This window comes from Podarcis pityusensis, assembly GCF_964106645.2.
Source record: "Podarcis pityusensis genome assembly, chromosome: 1".
Taxonomy (NCBI): Eukaryota; Metazoa; Chordata; class Lepidosauria; order Squamata; family Lacertidae; genus Podarcis; species Podarcis pityusensis.
Genome location: NC_138028.1, coordinates 1,482,978 through 1,500,773, shown reverse-complemented (window position 1 = coordinate 1,500,773; position 17,796 = coordinate 1,482,978). Strand labels below are relative to the sequence as shown.

Below are 17,796 nucleotides of genomic sequence, written 5' to 3'. Positions count from 1 at the left end.
TATTATAGAAAGATAAGATTAAAACAGTTTAGGGTAATGTAATGACAGAATATTATGAAATATGGAAAGGATTTGCTGGGATAATTAATAACTAGGATACAAAGAAAGGGAGGAGGAGGAGGTCAAAGAAAGAAGGTAATGACAGTTGAGGATTTGAGAATAATGAATTTGTTTTTAAATGTTTTTTAATTGTGTGTGATGTATTTCTATATTTTCTTCTTTTTTTTCTTTTTCTTTTTTGTCACTTTTTCTTATCTTTGAATTTGTATTCATACGGTTGGAAGGGGTTTGTTTTTTTTTTCTTTTTCTACTTCGTTAATTATGCTTATTTTGTATTTTCTACTGCTTTTATTTTATGTGGTAACACTTTGAAAATTTCAGTAAATATCTTATAAAAAAAAAACAAAGCAGAAAAACCAATCTTGCTCTCTCTCTTCCCTGTGGCAGCCCTTGAGATATTTGAAAGTCGCTGTATCATCTCCCCTCCATCTCCTCTTTTCCAGACTAAGCATCCCCAGCTCCTTCGACCGTTCCTCATAAGGCTTGGTTTCCAGACCCCTGATCATCTTGGTTGCCCTCCTTTGCACAAGTTCTAGCTTGTAACATCCTTCTTAAATGGTGGCACCCAGAATTGGATGAAGGTGTGGTCTGACCGAGGCACAACAGAGTGGAACTATTACTTTCCTTGATCTAGACACTATACTTCTCTTGATGCAGCCTAGAATAGCATTAGCTGGCTGTTGTTTTTTGGTGCGCGATCATACTGTGGACTCATGTTAAGCTCATGTTAAGCACCCAATAAGCTCAATGGCCCATGAGAGCAGGCAGAGGCATCTTGACTGGGCTGCCGATGGGAAGATAGGAAACCTGTCTGACCACAGACACTGTTCAGACTTGGACTTGCATCCCATGTGGAGCCTGAGTGGTTCCAGAGATGACTGTCTCTTGCGTATCCTGTTTGACCAGCAAAGGGGAAAGATCTGCCCTTCCGGTTCCCGAGGAAGACCCCCACTAAGAGCTCCTCCACCAGGGCTTGCTCAAAGGAGGAGGGAGTCTGTTCAAAGGGGCTGTGGGACACACTCTTCCTGCTTGGGAGCAAAAGGGCAACTCCCTGGTGATTCTGCAGAGGTCCAAGGGCAGTGCATGGGCTGTGCCACAGGGTGGTTTGAAAGACGGGGGGAAGGAGCCATAGTCAGAAAAAGGCAGACAGAACGACCATAGGAAGTTGGAGCCCAAGTTCCCTGGTTGAAGCATTTGTGGGCTGCTTAGCTGAGACAACTGAAAGGATTTAAGGATTACATAAAGCACACCAGTAGTAGATGGGGAGAACGCTTCCCTCTTTCTCTCAGGGCCACCCAGTGGAAACGGACCAGCAGGAAAAATGACTACTTCTTCACACGTGTAATTAACTTGTGAAATTCACTGCTCCAATCTGTGATTGTGGCTACAAGCTTAACATAGCTTTAAAGGGGAAACTAGTGCAATTCATGGTTCTATCACAGGTATAGAGAGCCTCCATGTTCAGAGGCAGTCTATCTCTGAATACTAGTTGATGGAGAACAAGCCGTGTGGGTGAAGGCTGCTGGCTTCATGCACTGTTTGCGGCCTTCCTGGAGGGGCAGTGGCAGCCACTTGGCCAGTCACTGTGGAGAGAAAGCAGAACACTTGGCTAGGAGGACCTAGCGGATCCTCCTCTGCCCAATCCAGTCAAGCTCTGAGGACCCACTTCAGCAAGAACAAAAGCATGCCAGCCTTCAAGCCCCACTTCATCAGGAAGAATGAAGAGTTAAGTTTCACATTGTACGTTTTATCCACTAGTTATCAACACAAACTACCTCACGACAGCAACCTGAAGAGAAGCCAAGCCAAGTTTTCCCCTGGGCACAACAGAGGAATCACAGAGTTCTTCTTCCACCCTATAATAATAATAATAATAGTATTTTTATTATTTACACCCCGCCCATCTGGCTGGGTTTCCCTCTTGAACTGACCTGGAAAGGAGTTCTGTGTAACTGGAAAGGCTGCACCCCTCTAAGCTGACAAAGGCCACAATCCTACACACACTTCCCTGAAGTCAACGGAGCTTACTTTTGAGTAGCCTGCGAAGGGTTGCATGTTGATACACTGCCTCCCTCCTCCTCCTCCTTTGCTTTATTCAGGGTGTTTTAGGGTAGGAGATTTGTTTGCATCAGGGCAAACACACAGGGCAGCTTTTGCCCTATTTAGCTGCTGCTTCATCTTTTGGAGACCCATGGACCTGATGGAACCTCCTTGATGCCCAACTGGACGCCAAGATGCCAGAAAGAGGTGGGGGACCTAGATGAAGCGTGGGTAGCTCGCCCTCCCTCCAGGTCACAATCTCATCACTCCAAAGCCACAGGGTCAAAAGGTTCAGAGTGAAAGACCCCTCTGCAGGAGGCATCCCACACACCCACACACCGCAAGAGGCATCCTCAGAGCACAGTGTGGCAGAAGCAGGGCTGCCCCTTAGGAACTCACTGAGGGGAAAGCTCCCAAGAAAGGCTGCTTGGACACATGAGGGGAGATCAGGCGGTCCAATTCGTGGCTGGCTGGTAATAAGGGCAGCTAGCAATGGGGCACCTGGAGTCAAAGGCAGCATCCCTTTGACTAGCAGCCACTGGTGGAGACAAACAGAATAAAACTGGATTCCTACCACCCTCCACCACCTGCTTGCCCTCCTTCTGTGAGATTCCCAGGAGCCTCTTGCTAGACATGCGATGAAGGCAGCGTGTAAGGCTGGGAGGGGGTTCCTTCTGAACCCTCAAAAGACAATTCTCTCTCCCTCTTTCTCTCTCACACACAAACAACAAGACTAAATCAATATGCAACAAGAGACGGCGCTGTGCGGTTGAGCTCACTTCCCTGGATCGAATCTCACTTCAGCTACGAAGCCACCAGAGCTGCCACCCAGTGCATGGTGACTAGGGCACCAATTCAATGGAAAGCAGTGAGGCTGACTTCCCTGAGCCAGCCCACCTAGGACTGGGCTGTCAGAGGCCTTTAGGCAAGCCAGCCTCTCTCAACAAGGGAGCGGTGAGACTAGAAGAGCCTGGCTGCAGCTGGATCAGGTCAACTAGGCCCTGTCTAGCCCAGCCTCCTGTCCTCACAAGCACAGGATCTGAGTGCCATGGCAGGGCTCGACCCCTTTGGGATCCCCAACAAGCAACATTCAGGGGCATTCCCTGCCCTGACAGGGAAGGGAGAACACCCATCCCAGGGTCCAAGCCTTCAGATGATTCAGGGACAATCAAGGAGGTCACCCTTGACTCCTCTTAGAAAGCCCAGTCAGCCACCCAGAGGAGTGGGGCAGGTCCACAGAATTATTCAGCCCTGGCAGGGAGAAGTGTGGGCCCTTCCCAGCACCAAAGCCAGTTCCGTGGGGTGCGGCTCCCGTCTCCTCTCAACACACCCACTGGAGAAGGCCACGCTCCTTGAACCTCGTGCACACCTGCTCCTGGGTTCGCATGCAACCGACCTGCCGGTAGCGCTGCTCCGAGCACACTCTGCACAGTCCGCTGAATCGGCTCATGTCCGCGGCCTGGAGCCTTGCGGCCGGACCAGGCAAAGCTAAACCATTCCCCGCTCTCCCTGGCGAGCGCAGAACAGAGGCTCCCTGCCTGCCTGCCTTCTGGCAGCTGAGAATAAGCCTCTGTGATCCTGGCATGGCCGCCCATGAGAACCCAGGAGCTGCTCAGCAGAAGAATGGCAGGAAGCCACCCCTCACCTCCCGGGCAGCTCTCACTGCCATGTGCTGCTTTATGATAAGCGGAGAGGCTTCCTGAGAACTCGAGGGGAAGAGGGAGAGGGAGAGAGTGAGTTTGGAGTCAAGCTCCTGTCAGCTCTTTCACCCAGGCGGCCTTTGTTCACCGAAGCAAATCTCCCCGGCACACAGACACGGCCCAGGTTCTCACAAACAGTCAGAGGATGTCGGAGGGGGCCTTCCACTAGTGCTGTGCAAAAGGGCGGGGGGCTTACATTCACATTCATATGGGGAGAGTGGAGGAGAAAGACTAAGGACTGCAAGTAACCAAGGAAGGAAAGAAGATGCCCAGAAAAATCTCTCTCTATAACGCACTCACACACAAGTAAACTCTTTACTGATGGGGATCCGCAAATCAGACCGGTTCATGGCTAGCTGCGTAAGAGGGAAAAAGCAACCCAACAGCTGAGCCTTCCTAAGCATGCGAGGGAGGGGCAGCCGCCTGACTCCTGCCTGCCTGTGCCCATTAGAAAGGAAAAGAACAGATAGTGGCGACTGTATTGAAATGGCTGGTATCCGCCTGTCTCAGGAGACAATGCAGGAGTGTGCCTTTGGGGTGTGGTCAAGCAGGGGGAAAGTTACAGCGCCTGCTGTGGCTGTAGAGACTGATACAGGAATGCTGCCAGGGACGTCAAAGCAAGAAGAGTTTCAAGCTTCCTCTCCTTCCCAGCAGGCAGCAGCATGTGAGGGACATGAGGAAAACACTTGCAGAACTGCAGGAGGGAGGGTGCAATTTGCAGCAGGATTTTCACTGCAACAGTCCTCCTGCTTGTGGGCAGATGACGGAGGACGGTGAGGCACCCCAATCTCCTCAACTTCATTGCAAAAAGCACTTTCTGACTGGCTGCCCCCTTCATGGGTGTTTAGCAGGAGCAGCTGAATATGATCAAGGCATCCACTCGCTCCCTGCCCTGGGAAAGGTGGTTGTTGAACCCGGCCTCCCACACCTGCATGCTCCTACCTTGAGCTGCTCCATGTTCTCGTCCTGCTGCTGCTTCCCCAGTAACGCCACTGCTGCAGCTGGCCTGGCCAACATCAGCTCTGCAAAACAACAGGGAGGAATCTGTCCATCACCTCTGCAGAAAAAAGAGGGAAGGCCTAACCTCCCTGTACTGAAATATCCTGCTTTACATGCCTAATGTCCACTGAAGCCGTCGGAACGGCTTCTCATTATCTGCGCAACTTGGGGCAGACTTGATCCTGGGGGGCAATGGAATTAAGACACATTACACACAGACTTTGCTGTGGAGAGCTATGTAATATAGGAGTCTCCTGCTCTCTGCCCTCTTCCACCCCTATCACAAGGGTGAGAGTTTCTGCTATTTGTTACTAGCGTCCAATGGTTCTGCAAAATGTACCCACATGGCTTCCAAAAACAGGAATATCTAACCCTGCAATAATAAACGTAAGTGGGAAATAAAAACAATGCAAAAATACAAAACACTGCAACGCAGCAGCACTAAAACAGCTGTATTAGTACAGTGGTACCTCGGGTTAAGAACTTAATTCGTTCTGGAGCTCCGTTCTTAACCTGAAACTGTTCTCAACCTGAGGTACGACTTTAGCTAATGGGGCCTTCCGCTGCCGCCGCGCGATTTCTGTTCTCATCCTGAAGCAAAGTTCTTAACCCAAGGTACTATTTCTGGGTTAGCGGAGTCTGTAACCTGAAGCGTCTGTAACATGAAGCGTCTGTAACCCGAGGTACCACTGTAAAGTAGAACAATTCTTTAAAGCAGCTGGTTTTTCTTTGGTTATCTTAGAGATTTGCTTATTGCCACTCATCAGTTGACTCCAGAGTGGTTTACAACAGGAGCTTGCTGGCTTAAAAACACCAACAGCCACCTCTCTTCAATTCCTGTCCTAAAACAGGAAGAGACGGAGTCTGGCAGATCCCCCAAGGGGAGGCATTCCACAGTTTGGGACCAGCACTGAAAAGGCCTCGTTTCCTGTATTTGCCCACCTAATCTCCCACAAAGATGGGATGAAGAGCAGGACCACAGAATAGGATCTTAGAGCATCGGCAAGATGTTTATAAGAATATTTAGGAACCTCCAACTCAAGCCAGTATACAGGAAAATCATTAAAGCACCCTAAAACTTTAAAATCTTAAAATTATAGAACCATAAAATACTGAACAAATGACCAGCTATTAATCAAATTAATTTACTGAAATGCTTGGTGGAATACAGGAGAAAGGAGAGTAGGGAAGAGCAGGCAAATCAATGGGCAAATGGATATTCTGATACAACTCAACAGCGCCACCTAGAGCACCGGCGATTCTCACCCCTGCTGGGGACCTGAATGGACAGCAGCCCACTATATGGTCTCTGAAGAAGCATCTCCAGCGGTTGAGACCTCCGAAGCAATGCCTCAACTGGCCTGAACCAGCCATGCCTCTTGAAATGTCAGAGAGGTGGGATTTTGGGGTTGGCCAAAACACAACATTGCAATGGGGTGGTGCTGTAGCTGAGTGGGCAGAGCACCTGCTTTGCATGGGGTTTGATCCCCAATGGCACTTCCTGAAAGGATTGGGAGAGAGACCCTGCCTGAAGCCCTGGAGAGCCATTGCTGCCAGTCAGTGTGGGCAATATTGAGCGACATGGACCCAAAGGGTCTGACTCAGCTTAAACCAACATCCCATGTTTCTCTGTATAGCAACCAGTGATGTCAGAGGTGAGGCCTGTTTTGCCACAGAGCCAACAGGCAGCCTGTCTTAGAAGAGAGACTCGCCAGTCTCAAATGCCCATAAATACGTACGATTTTTCCTTTAACCTTTGCCTTCCTCCAAACCTTCCAAAGATGCTCTGAAAGGAACTCTGAACATGCAGGGAACTCTGAACATGTTCCCAAGCCCGTGACTGCTTAAGCAGGTGAAATGAAACCAGCCAAGTTGGACTGACTCGTAATTGTTTACAGTGGTACCTAGGTTTACGAACTTAATCCATTTCGGAAGTCTGTTCTTGAACTGAGGCATGCTTTCCCACTGTTCGGATTCCGTTCTTAGACCAAGGTAAAGTTCGCAAACCAGGACACTATTTCCAGTTTTGCGGAGTTCGTAAACCAAATCGTTCGTAAACAGGACTGTTCTTAAACCAAGGTATCACTGTACTGACAGGCCTGTGTTGTGTGTGAAAAATGTGCAAAAGGGCTGCCCAGAGACTAGCCATTTTCTGAGCGATTCTTTGTTCCTCCAACTAAGCCGGGCGGGGCGTGTGCCTTCTGGTCGCTCAAGCAGGCTGGGGGGGGGGGGGAATTGGCTCTCCCTGCAGCAGCCATGGAGGCCAGTCCAGAGCAGTCAGGGCAGGCTTGCCTGGAGGTCTTTCCCCTGCACAGTGTCCACAAGCTCTGCAACAGGACCCCAGGGGGAAACACATCCCTACCACCTTTCCCCCCTTGAGGGAGGCCCACAAGCATCTCCCAGAGGGACCCACCTCTGCTCTGTTTCAGCCGCCGAGTAGCTGCCTTCAGGTGCTTTGTCCTGCCCAGGTCTTCCCCCAGTAGGTAGTACCATCCACAGATCTCCTGCAGTTAGAAAGAGAGTCAGTAGAAGGAAGCTGTAGGAGATCCTAAACTTTTCAGGATTTAGAAATCCCTTCCCAGCTGTGTTGTTATTTGCTAGCAAAATGCACATCACTGTTCGTGTGCATGTGAGCTTGTGAGCACAGACCCCACCCCATCATTAAAGAAAACCAAGGTAGCACCCGCCCCATTTGCAAAGCCCAACAAAATCCACGCTGGGAAACCCTATCTGTGTTCTGTTCCGCAGCCCAGCTGACAGGACGGCAGAATGATGGGAGGGAATAAGAACCTGCTCTTGTGCTCATGTTCTGCTTGCAGGTTTTCTGCAATAGGCACCTGGTGGGCCCCAGTGAGAACAAGATGCTGGACTGGATGGGCCACTGGCCTCACCCAGCAGGTTCTTCTTATGTTCAAACTGGACGTCTCCAAGCCTTCAATCTCCATCTTTGAAAAGGGGATGTCGCTGAACCCCAGTTTCTGATCTGCCTTGAGGATGAACATCCCAATTGGCTTCTGTCAGGGAACTGCCATCAGTGCCGGAGGGAGAGAGCAAAAGCCAGAGGGATTCCAGAGAGCGTCCAGGGATCGGGAGAAGCAGCCCATCTTCTGGGGAAGAGAATCAGCGTAGCACCAGTGGAGAAGGGGGGCAGATGGGGGAAGTGGTGAGGCGGTCCCATGACTCCTTGCCGGGGACCAGTGGGGAGAGTAGAGGTCCTCCGCTGCCTACGCCCTCCTTGCGCAGAAGGCTTTCGCGCAGAGAGAGTAGGAGGAGACTAGGCGTCAAAGAGCTTCTTTGCTGGAAGAAGTTTAAGAAACGCCCACTGACGGATTCTGCCAGCGATTGAGTCAGCCACGGGTGAGTGGCTGTCCGGACAGAAAAGGTTCACTTTGGCAACCCAGCCAGGTGTTTGCACCCAGCCGGGGAGATAGGCACCTACTTACGCACAAGCAACCCCTAGAACCATTACAGCTTCAAATACGTTTCTAATTAAAGTCACTATAGATGTTTGGAAACTGCTGAATGTGGTTTCTACATTTTTATTTTAAAGTTGGCAGCAGAGGGCAGCACCCAATCCTCTGCCCACAGCTCTGACATGGCTGCTGGTGGACAACACATTCTCAGCACTCTCTGCTCCCCAATTTACATATTTTTCGCTCTACAAGACGCACCAGACCACAAGACGCACCTAGTTTTTGGAGGAGGAAAACAAGAAAAAAAAAATTCTGAATCTCAGAAGCCAGAACAGCAAGAGGGATCACTGCGCAGTGAAAGCAGCAATCCCTCTTGCTGTTCTGGCTTCTGGGATAGCTGCGCAGCCTGCATTTGCTCCATAAGATGCACACACATTTTCCCTTACTTTTTAGGAGGGAAAAAGTGAGTCTTATAGAGCAAAAAATACGGTATTTTATTTTACTTTTTTAAAAAAACCACCTAGTTAAGGTTGCTGTTGGTTAATGGGGTGTTGTTGTTTTTTGGAGGGGAGCCAATTTCAGGGGGCATGGGGGTGGGGGTGAGAGACGAGGGCCTGGTCAAAAGCCCTGCTGTGCTGGCGGGAGACCTTGTGCAGGGCTTCCTCTGAGGGGTCTCATGAGTAGAATCCCACCCAGGGTTCTATTTAGGCATCATGACTGCATGGAATTTCCACGTTCAGAAATAGCAAACTAGTTTTTGATATGGGGGGATTTCAGTGAAAGCACACACCAAATCCCACCACTATAGAGAGGAAACTGCATGCCCTGCAACAGGCCCAGACCCAGGATTCTCTAGCCTGCTTTATACATCTCCCCACCCCCAATTCCCTGTCCAGCTTGGGAAGACGTCAGCAACCCTCCCCACCCCCGTAAGGCAAAGACTGGTGTGCTGCTGCTGCTGTCACGCCTCATCTCATTAAAGCATGACAGGGACTTCCTTCTCCTTGGGACAATTAGCTGTGCCACAGCTGTGTCCCCACCGCACAACCCAGGAGGGTGGGAGGCTCCCCCGTACCTTGTCTGGGTTCAGCAGGGTCTTCACACCGAAACTCATGCAGCCGAGGAGTTCGCTCTGCCTGTGGGGAGAAGGAATCCTGAAACAGAGTCATGGAGATCAGTGCTGCCGCTGCTCCCACGGCTCCTGCTGGGGGCTCTCGCCATTTTGTCTCCAGCATGGGAGTCTCCCCTGCAAGGAGATCTGGGCATTGAACCAGAGCGAGGAGACACTTTGGTCTGCACCTTCCAAGCTCCTCACACACCTGGCTGGCCCCAAGTGACGTCTTTAGGACATCACCAGGCTCCGTCGGCCATGCAGGTTGGCAAAGTCCCACAGCAAACAGGAAGCTGCCCATGTGCCCCGTGGCCTCACTCAGTGAGCCTGGTGGGGACCCTGAAGAGGAAGAGAAGGAGGTATTCCCCGTCCCCATGCGTCTGGGTGAAGAAGGTAGCTGCAGAGGACTTGCCTAGCTGAGACAATTTTGGTTGGTTGTAAGTCGCTTTGGGTTGCCCTGGGCAAGATAACTCCACTAACAAATTTAATAAGGAATAGGAATAGGAAAAGAGGAGAGCGCAAAATATGGTTTGAAGCTCAACATCATAAAAACGAAGATCATGGCCACTGGTCCCATCACCTCCTGGCAAATAGAAGGGGAAGAAATGGAGGCAGTGAGAGGTCCCAATGGCCAGGGGCCCTGCCAAAGCCCCAGAGCTCTGTGGAAGAAGCGTCTTGGCTAGACCTGCTCTGGGGTAATGTAAGAGCTCAGTCGTGCTCTGCTGGAGCACATTACATAACAATGCATAGGAAGAGCCCGACTGCTAGAGCACACCAATGTGGGTTGATCCAGCGCAGGGTTTTACATAAGAAGAGCCTTGCTGTATCAGACCCAGAGCCCAGTATCCGTCCCTCAGAAGCCTCTGGGAAGCTCATTAAGCAGGGCTTGAAGACGACTGTCTGCTCCTGTTGCAGCTCCCCAACAACCAGGACTTAAAGGCAGTTTGCCTGCAAGAACAGAGGTTCCTTGTAGCCATTGTAGCTGTTCTGTTTCTATATATGCTGATAGTAAGAGCTGTTCAACAAGGGAACGGATTCTCTTGGGAGGTGGTGGGCTCTTCTTCCTTGGAGGTTTTCAAGCAGAGGTTGGGTGGCCATCTGTCATGGATGCTTGAGTTGAGATTCCTGCATTGCAGGGGATAGAACTGGATGACCCTCGGGGTTCCTTCCAACTCTATAATTCTGTGATTATTTTAGGAAGGTTTCAGGCTGCAGTGGCTGCTAGCAATGTCTAAGGCCCACGGCCAGCCAGAATGGGTAAGCCACGCCATCATTTTCAGGTGAGATTCAATCTGATACCAGAAAATTCAGATTGCAGAGTTACAGTTGGCTGGGAGCTCTTGCACAACAAACTCACTTCCACAAAAGATAGGTCTTTCTACAACAAGGAAAGTGATGCGAAAACATACCAGAAAGTGTAGGATGACAAATCAGGATGATGCATGCTTCATACACATGAGGTACTAGCAAAACCCCAATGCGCTGATCCAACTCTCTGGTGCTGACATGGTTGGAGATGCAATTTTGGTTCCATAATGGAAAGGCACAACAGGCAGGGAAGGCTCACTGGATGAGGGCACCTATCTGCCACTCACTTTAACACCCAAACTAGCAGATGCCCTCTCGTTCAGCCACACATGCTTTAAACATTCTCTCATCCTTTAAATACTGAGCATGTACTATCTTTTCTTTAGTTAGTTAGTTACAACAGCCAGATACAGTACACCCCAAAGCCTGACACTTGGTGATGATGCCTAGAATTTTAATGTGGTAAAGTAGGTATTATTTTTTAAAAAACTGCCTCTTTGAAATATTTGGACAAGGCTGGACGTTCAGTTACAGTTATGTCATTTGGTGGGGAAGAACATGGGAGATATTTATTCAGTGTCAGAAAGAGGCGACATGAAATTCCAAGACGAATCTCATCAGCGACACTGTTAATTCATCCTGCAGTTTCTATAAATACCAAATGGATTTATGTTTTCCCTCTCTTTCCCTCTCGCACGCTGTTCACTATCAGATTACACGTACAGATGACATCACCATCATCATCTAAAGGTCATACCACTATGGTGGCTCACAAAATAAAGGAATGAAAATTATTTCCAGTAACACAAATCAGAATCAGGTCAAACCATCTCAGCAAACAGTCACAGAACCAGCACAGGGAACACAGATGAACAATTCTCTGAAGAAGCACCATCTTCATCCGTCTCTCAAAGGACAGCTGGAGGAACATGCTGAGCAAACTTTTATCCACAGGGAGGGAGTTCATGCTCAGCACTGGGGGCTGTGGCAGAGAAGCCCCTGTTCCTTGCAGATGCTAATCTACCCCTTTGGTGAGATGGAACAACACACAGACACAATCTGCTCAAAAGACCTTAAATGCTGGGGGCAAGGCAGGGTGCCATAGGAGAAGCTGGCCCTGAGCTAGGCAGGAGGACCCTGCTCTTCCCTCAGAGGCCTTGAGCCGAACCCTGAGTCCCGTGACTCTGGAGCCAATCCCACAAAGGCTACTCACACTCAAGGGAGCAGCTTCTGCTGCAACACCACTCCCATGACAACAACCAAAGGCTCAATGGCGTTGTAGTCTCACAGCTGCATCTTCCTTACCTGGAATTCCTTGGCTGGTTCCACACAGTGACCAGCAGGCGCTTCCGCTCATCTTCCTCTGGCAAAGGGCTGGAACACAAATCAGAAAGGATGCAACCATGAGCCCCTGGGGGTAGCAAGGACCACGTCCCGACTGAGGCTTCTCCCTCAGGCCCTCTCACACTGACTTGGCTACCTGTGGCAGAAATCGAGAGCTGGCCACAGCTTATGGATGCTTCTGATCTGGGTACATATTTTCAGCTCGCATTATTTATTCCAATCCAACCCCCTCACCTAGCTCTGTCCTCAAAGAGGCTGGCCCAAGTGGACGGTGTGCTTGAGCTGAGGAGGAAAGCCAGTGTCCCAGAGGCACAGGAGTTCAGACGAAAATTAACAAGCACCATGAGAAGAGGATGCATGTTCACCAGCAGCACCAGCACTGCTGCTCAAGACTGAGAATCCAACCCAGGAAGTTCACAGCACTTGCCCCCGCCCCCACCAGGCAACAGCACCCTTGGAGAAACCCTTATTACCTGGTCCAAGTCCCCCCACGACACCAAGGGCCGCTCAGAGCCCGGAAGAAGCTGTGTAGTTCAGAAACTCCAACAGTGGGGAGGGCAGGAGCCTAGCGCTTGTGTGTGTGTGTGTGTGTGTGTATGAGCACAGGCTGACCGTCACAGACAAGCCAGCTTTGTGCACAGGGCCGAGGCATTTGAGCTGCAAGAAAACAGCAGAATAGTGTCTGTCGCTCTTCATCTCATGGCAGCAGCTCCCCATGCGTGAGGCAAGTTGTGCTGAGGCATAATAGCTGACAAGAGATGGGGGGGGGGAGGCGAGGAGAGAGAGGGAGGGAGGGAGGGAGGGAGGGAGGGAGGGAGATTGAGAGTCAGAGAAGCAAGGCGAATCCTAACACACTTTCTTTGGCTCAGGATGCCTGATCAGCCTGTTGTGACACAGCCTGGGCCTTCTCTGGGACACAAGAGGAGAGGTGTGTGTGTGTGAGAGAGAGAGAGAGGGGGGGGCAGCAGCTGACACCCCCATCCCCATACTCACAAGACGAAATGCTCGTGGAAGACAGGGCATTTGCTGTCCAGCACAGTCCTGGTCCTCTGCCTGCACTTCCGATCTGTCTCTGGCACAAGCGACACCTTCGTTGGGAGAAGAAGAGAAAGAGCGTCACTGTTATTGCGTGTTACCCCTCTTCTGGCTAGAGCAAGCTTCCAGCCAACACACCTAGATGAGCGGGAAACCGGCAGCTTTGAAATGGGGAAAAAACCTCACCTGGATGTCAAAGCATGAATGGAACCCACAACGAAATGTCAGTGCTGGCTTTTAAAATCCCATGCTGGATTTTTGGGTGGGGAGAGAAGGGGACAGACAGCCTGCATTTTGCGAAGTTATCCAGATGAGCCCCCTAGCTTTGGCTCAGTTCCACAGAGGTCGTGAAATCCTAAGGCTGGGTAACACAGGCAGCAAGGCTGAGAGGGCCCATGAGGCACAGATGGAGCCAGGCGCCACTCGCAGTGCCCCTCAGCAGAGGATGCTCCTTTTAGGATTGCACCTGCCACAGTTAACCCGACACTGCCTTTGCAACCCTCCAGAAAAGCATAGGCAGCGGTGGCAGCAGCTGCAAGATCCCCAGCACCAAAGGGCCAGCTGAGATGCGGCAGAGATTCCTGCATTCCACACCTGCTCAGACTTCTGCTGGCAAAGAGACGGAAGGGTTTTGTTTCTTTATAGATGCATGTAGCAAAAATCAATGGCTACAGACAACTTAAGTCAGCAGCTTGGTAAGGAGGAGGGCCTGCGCTCGGAGGAGGGGGAAAGAGAAGAGCAGCCCTCCTCCTCCCCTGCTCTTTCAGGGGAATCCACCCACCACGAAAGATTACTGTCTCGACATCAGCACCCCTCCTGAGGGTGGCAATCCTACCTTGACAAAGGAGTCACAAATCCGGTACTCCTTCCCCATCAGGCCCTTGGCTTCCATGACTGGGGGACAGGGAAGAGAAAAACAAAAGAAGAAATTACATTGAAACGTGAACAGAAATAGCATCTTTTGCTGAGAGCAGGAAAAAAGAGTTAAATTGGGATTGCCAACCCAGCGCCCCCAAAGGCATTCAGTGGAGTCCCCAGAAGGGGTCCCGGACGCTGAGCTTTCATTAAAAAGTCTCCAGCTCTCCGAGAACAGAAGTTATGAAGCAAAAACCACAGGTTCCCATCATTAACTGTATCTTTTTATTTGTGACCACAGCTATTTTGTGACTGGTGCTGTCAGCGTCTTCTCAAAATTCCAAATCTGCCCCTGGACATGAAAAGGTTGGTGACTGCTGGATCCACTGAGAGATTGTGCACTATCTCGCTCTCTCTGTCACACACGCACACACCCTGCAGCTTCCAGCCTATTTGATCTGCCTAACTCACTCAGCCCTTGACTCCACAGCTCCCTGCTGACTCAGCATAATGCCCTAGCCCCTCTCCTCTCCTCCTGCAGATAGCCCTGCCTCTCCCTAGTTAAAGGGCTTAATTTGAGCTTGGGAAACCACCCAGCAGTCTATGCATTCCACCATTCTCCATAAAAGCAAGGAATTTGGTGCCAGAATGGCACAGAATTCAGCATCCTGGGAATCTCAGCTGTTCTTTTTTGTTTTTGGTATTTTTGTGCCTATGGATGCAAATATAGACTTGAAAGTATGTGAGGGAAACATGGTGAACAAAGCACATCCACATTACAAGCTGGATCTGGTCTAAACACCTCCAGGGTTTCTCCTAAAGACACCTTAGGGGTGTAGTTTAGGGAGGGCACTGTTGACCCTTCAGCATAAACAGATGGTAAGCTAAACTGGTTTGGCACTAAAGTGAAGAGGGGTCCAGGAAAGCTCCCATTGTGGTCAGGAATGGCGCTTCATGTCGCCCACTGCCTTTCCTGCAGCAGAAGCAGGATAATCTATGACAAAATCTTCTCTTATAACAACAGTGTGCAAAGGCATGCAGATTTAGCTTGGTCTGCAAAATAACAGGTCCAGGATTTATCTTTTCGTCGCCAGTGTTTTGTTTTCTTCCTGGCACCCCATCCTGCTTTCCTTCCTGGAACCTGCTCTGAGCACCAGGGCTCAACCCTGGAAATGTGCATCGTGTGTTTTTTGAAAAGAAAGAGGGCCTCTGACCACGTGCAGCATACCTTCCCATGGCAGCTATAGAGCACATGCCAGCCTACAGGCTCAGCTCAGGCCAAGGGGTCTTCCACCTGGCCTTCAGCCTCTTTCCTTAGAAGCTGACCCACTGGCTGCAAAGGGTTCCAGGAGAGAACAGGATCCGGTCCCAGCCCCTTCACCAAGCCCCTCTTCATGCACCCCTGGTGGTGGTGGCAGCAGCAGCAAAGAGTCCTGCCATTCAGGGAGGGAGGCAGGCAGGGCCCCACCCCATGGATTTCAGCTCACATGGTTTAATCTGCAGGAGCCCAGGTGGCCCAGGGTGTCAGGTCAGGACTGGGGAGATGAGAGTTCAGCCACAGGTGACTTTGAGCCAGTGACTGGTTTTAAGGCTCACCTACCCCACAGGGTTGTTGTTGAGAATAAAATGGGGGAAAGAGAATCATGTGCACTGCCCTGGGCATTATGGTGGAGGAGGGCAAGCTGGAAAGGCAATAAATTAATGCTCCTGGCCTGCTAACAGCCAGTGCTTAGAGGAGTGACTTACAGCTACAATTAAGATGACAAAAAACAAGTAGGTCTGCATGCCAAATGAACAACTCATTTTGCTTGAGAAAAAAGGAGAGACAGAGAGAGAATTGATGTGTGTGGATAACACTGCAATACTTGCCATATAATAAAAGGAGAAACCACAAGACATCTTCTCAAAGCACACTGGTTTTCTGGGCAACCTATTTTTCAATCGATCTGAAGCCTGCCACTTTAAACCTAGCAGAGAACAACACCCACCCACCCCCCTCACAATTTGTTGAAATGAGTTTAAACCCCTCTGCCTGCAGCGGCCTGCCACTCCACGACTAAGGATCACTGGCAGGAGAGAAAGCAGAAGAGGGAAAGAGGGTGGGAGGGAAAGAAGGATTTATAGATGCCTCTCGTGTGTGTGTGTGTGTGTGTGTGTGTGTGTGTGTGTGTACACACAAGCATGTAATGTTTTCTATTAGTAAAAGCCTACTAAAAATACCCAGGCCTGAGCATTTGGTTGGAGGCAGGCACAGCTCCACTTCCAGATGCCAAACTGCATTTCATGCGCCTGACTTCCTCCTGCTCGCCATGACAGGATCTGTGCCGGAGGCCCAAAAGCACCATCAAGCTAAATATCAAGAGGCTGCATCTTGATTTTAGCTCAGTCTCATCCTTGCGCAGCTGTGCCGCGACCACAGCGGAAGAGAGGCTGGAGTTTCTCTGGGCAATGCTGCAGAATCCAGGCTCCATCCCCACCCTGCACTGGCTCCCCCCCCCCCCCCAGAAGAAAGAGCCAGGATGTGGTTCTGCCCTGGCTGAGTGAATTTTCTCTCTCTCCTACTCTGCCCATTCCATCCATAAAAGTGGAACAAGAAGAGAAGCAGCCACAGGGACTGCAGGTGGCAGGGATGTATCCCCACCCCCCACCCCAGATGTACTTTCTTCTTTACTACGGTAAATCCTCAAAAGTGTCCACCAGCCAGAGCCAGGTGGAACACACTGCCTTGGGGCAGAGCCAGACGCATAACAGGGGCTCAGTGCTCCCCACACCCAACAACCCCATTGCCAAGCACACACCTGAGTGATGACAGATCAGGTATTGTAAAGCAAAACTCTGAAACTGGTCAGCTGCAGAGACCTGGCCAAAGGCAACAAATCAAAACGCCCAGAGGTTGAGAGAGATGAGCCAGGCAGGGCAGGGAACCCTCTGGGAAACTTGAACATTTTAAGGAACATCCAGTTAAGTCAGGATTCTTAAGCATAAAGCCCCGTTTTAAAGCTGGGGGGTCAGACACCCTCAGGAGATACTCATAGATGCAGGTCATCCCAATGCAGATGGCTGTGGGGATGGGGACGGTGCAGTAGGTTACAAGCACCACCACACCTGAGCCACCGTTTTACAGCCAGCACTATATGCCCCTGCTTCAGCGACCATGTTGCTCCTGTCTGAGGCTGCTGGCTCTCAGACCACCAGTAAAAAGCAAAGTCACCAATGTAGTTGGTGTGTGTGTGTGTGTGTGTGTGTGTAATGGCCACCCCTCGAAAAGTGAACATTTCAGCTACCCAATGGATGCTTGTCTCCACCTGCTCAGTTCCTTTGGCTTCCCAGGTTGCTTACTCACCATAGAGCTTCAGGTCCTTTCCTTCCGTCGTGATGGAGAGCTTCAGCTGCCCTAGAGGAGACAAGAGGGGTTATGACTGAGAGTGTACAGAGAAGCTGGACTTGGAATCTGGGAGACACTGAGAACCACCTCAGGCAGAGACTCGCTAACTGGCCTCAGTTACTCATCTGTGAAATGGGGACTTGCATTAAAGGCAACTAGATACGAAACTAGGGGCAGCTATCTGGCTTCCATCAGAATCCAGAAGTTTTTTCTCTCTTTCTTTCTCTCCTGCCCACACAAATTATGCACCACAGTCAGTTCTCCTGAGGAGAGACATAAAAACTTAAGAAAAGTCCTACTGGGTCAGTTCAAAGGCCCATCCAGTCTTGCTCTCACATTGGCCAACCAGCTGCCCCAATGGGAAGCCCAAAAGCAGGACACAAGCACAACATCAATTTGTATTCAGAAGCATACTACTGTCTCCATGCCCAAGGATTAAGACATACTGGGAGATGATTTATAATGAAATGAAAAAGGTACTTAAATATACCTTCCTGAAGAAATCAGAGGCCTTTCTCCTGGGCATGGTCGGCCAATCGGTGCCAA

General features: G+C 50.4%; 1 protein-coding gene across 6 annotated transcripts in view; it reads right to left on the bottom strand.

Moving 5' to 3' along the window:
* The window catches only part of RGS3 (regulator of G protein signaling 3), a 75,326-nt gene that overhangs the window by 45,412 nt on the left and 12,118 nt on the right, over positions 1–17,796 (bottom strand). For 5 of the 6 annotated variants that reach the window (XM_081012224.1, XM_081012225.1, XM_081012223.1 and 2 more), the window contains exons 4-10: positions 17,209–17,259; positions 13,846–13,904; positions 12,969–13,063; positions 11,937–12,005; positions 9,288–9,366; positions 7,213–7,303; positions 4,743–4,822 (exon numbers count right to left, since the gene is read on the bottom strand). In XM_081012224.1, coding sequence (XP_080868350.1) covers positions 4,743–4,822; positions 7,213–7,303; positions 9,288–9,366; positions 11,937–12,005; positions 12,969–13,063; positions 13,846–13,904; positions 17,209–17,259 — 524 coding nt within the window. Of the gene's footprint in view, positions 1–3,496; positions 3,654–4,742; positions 4,823–7,212; positions 7,304–9,287; positions 9,367–11,936; positions 12,006–12,968; positions 13,064–13,845; positions 13,905–17,208; positions 17,260–17,796 lie in introns of those variants that run through there. The other variant, XM_081012226.1, reaches the window with a different exon arrangement.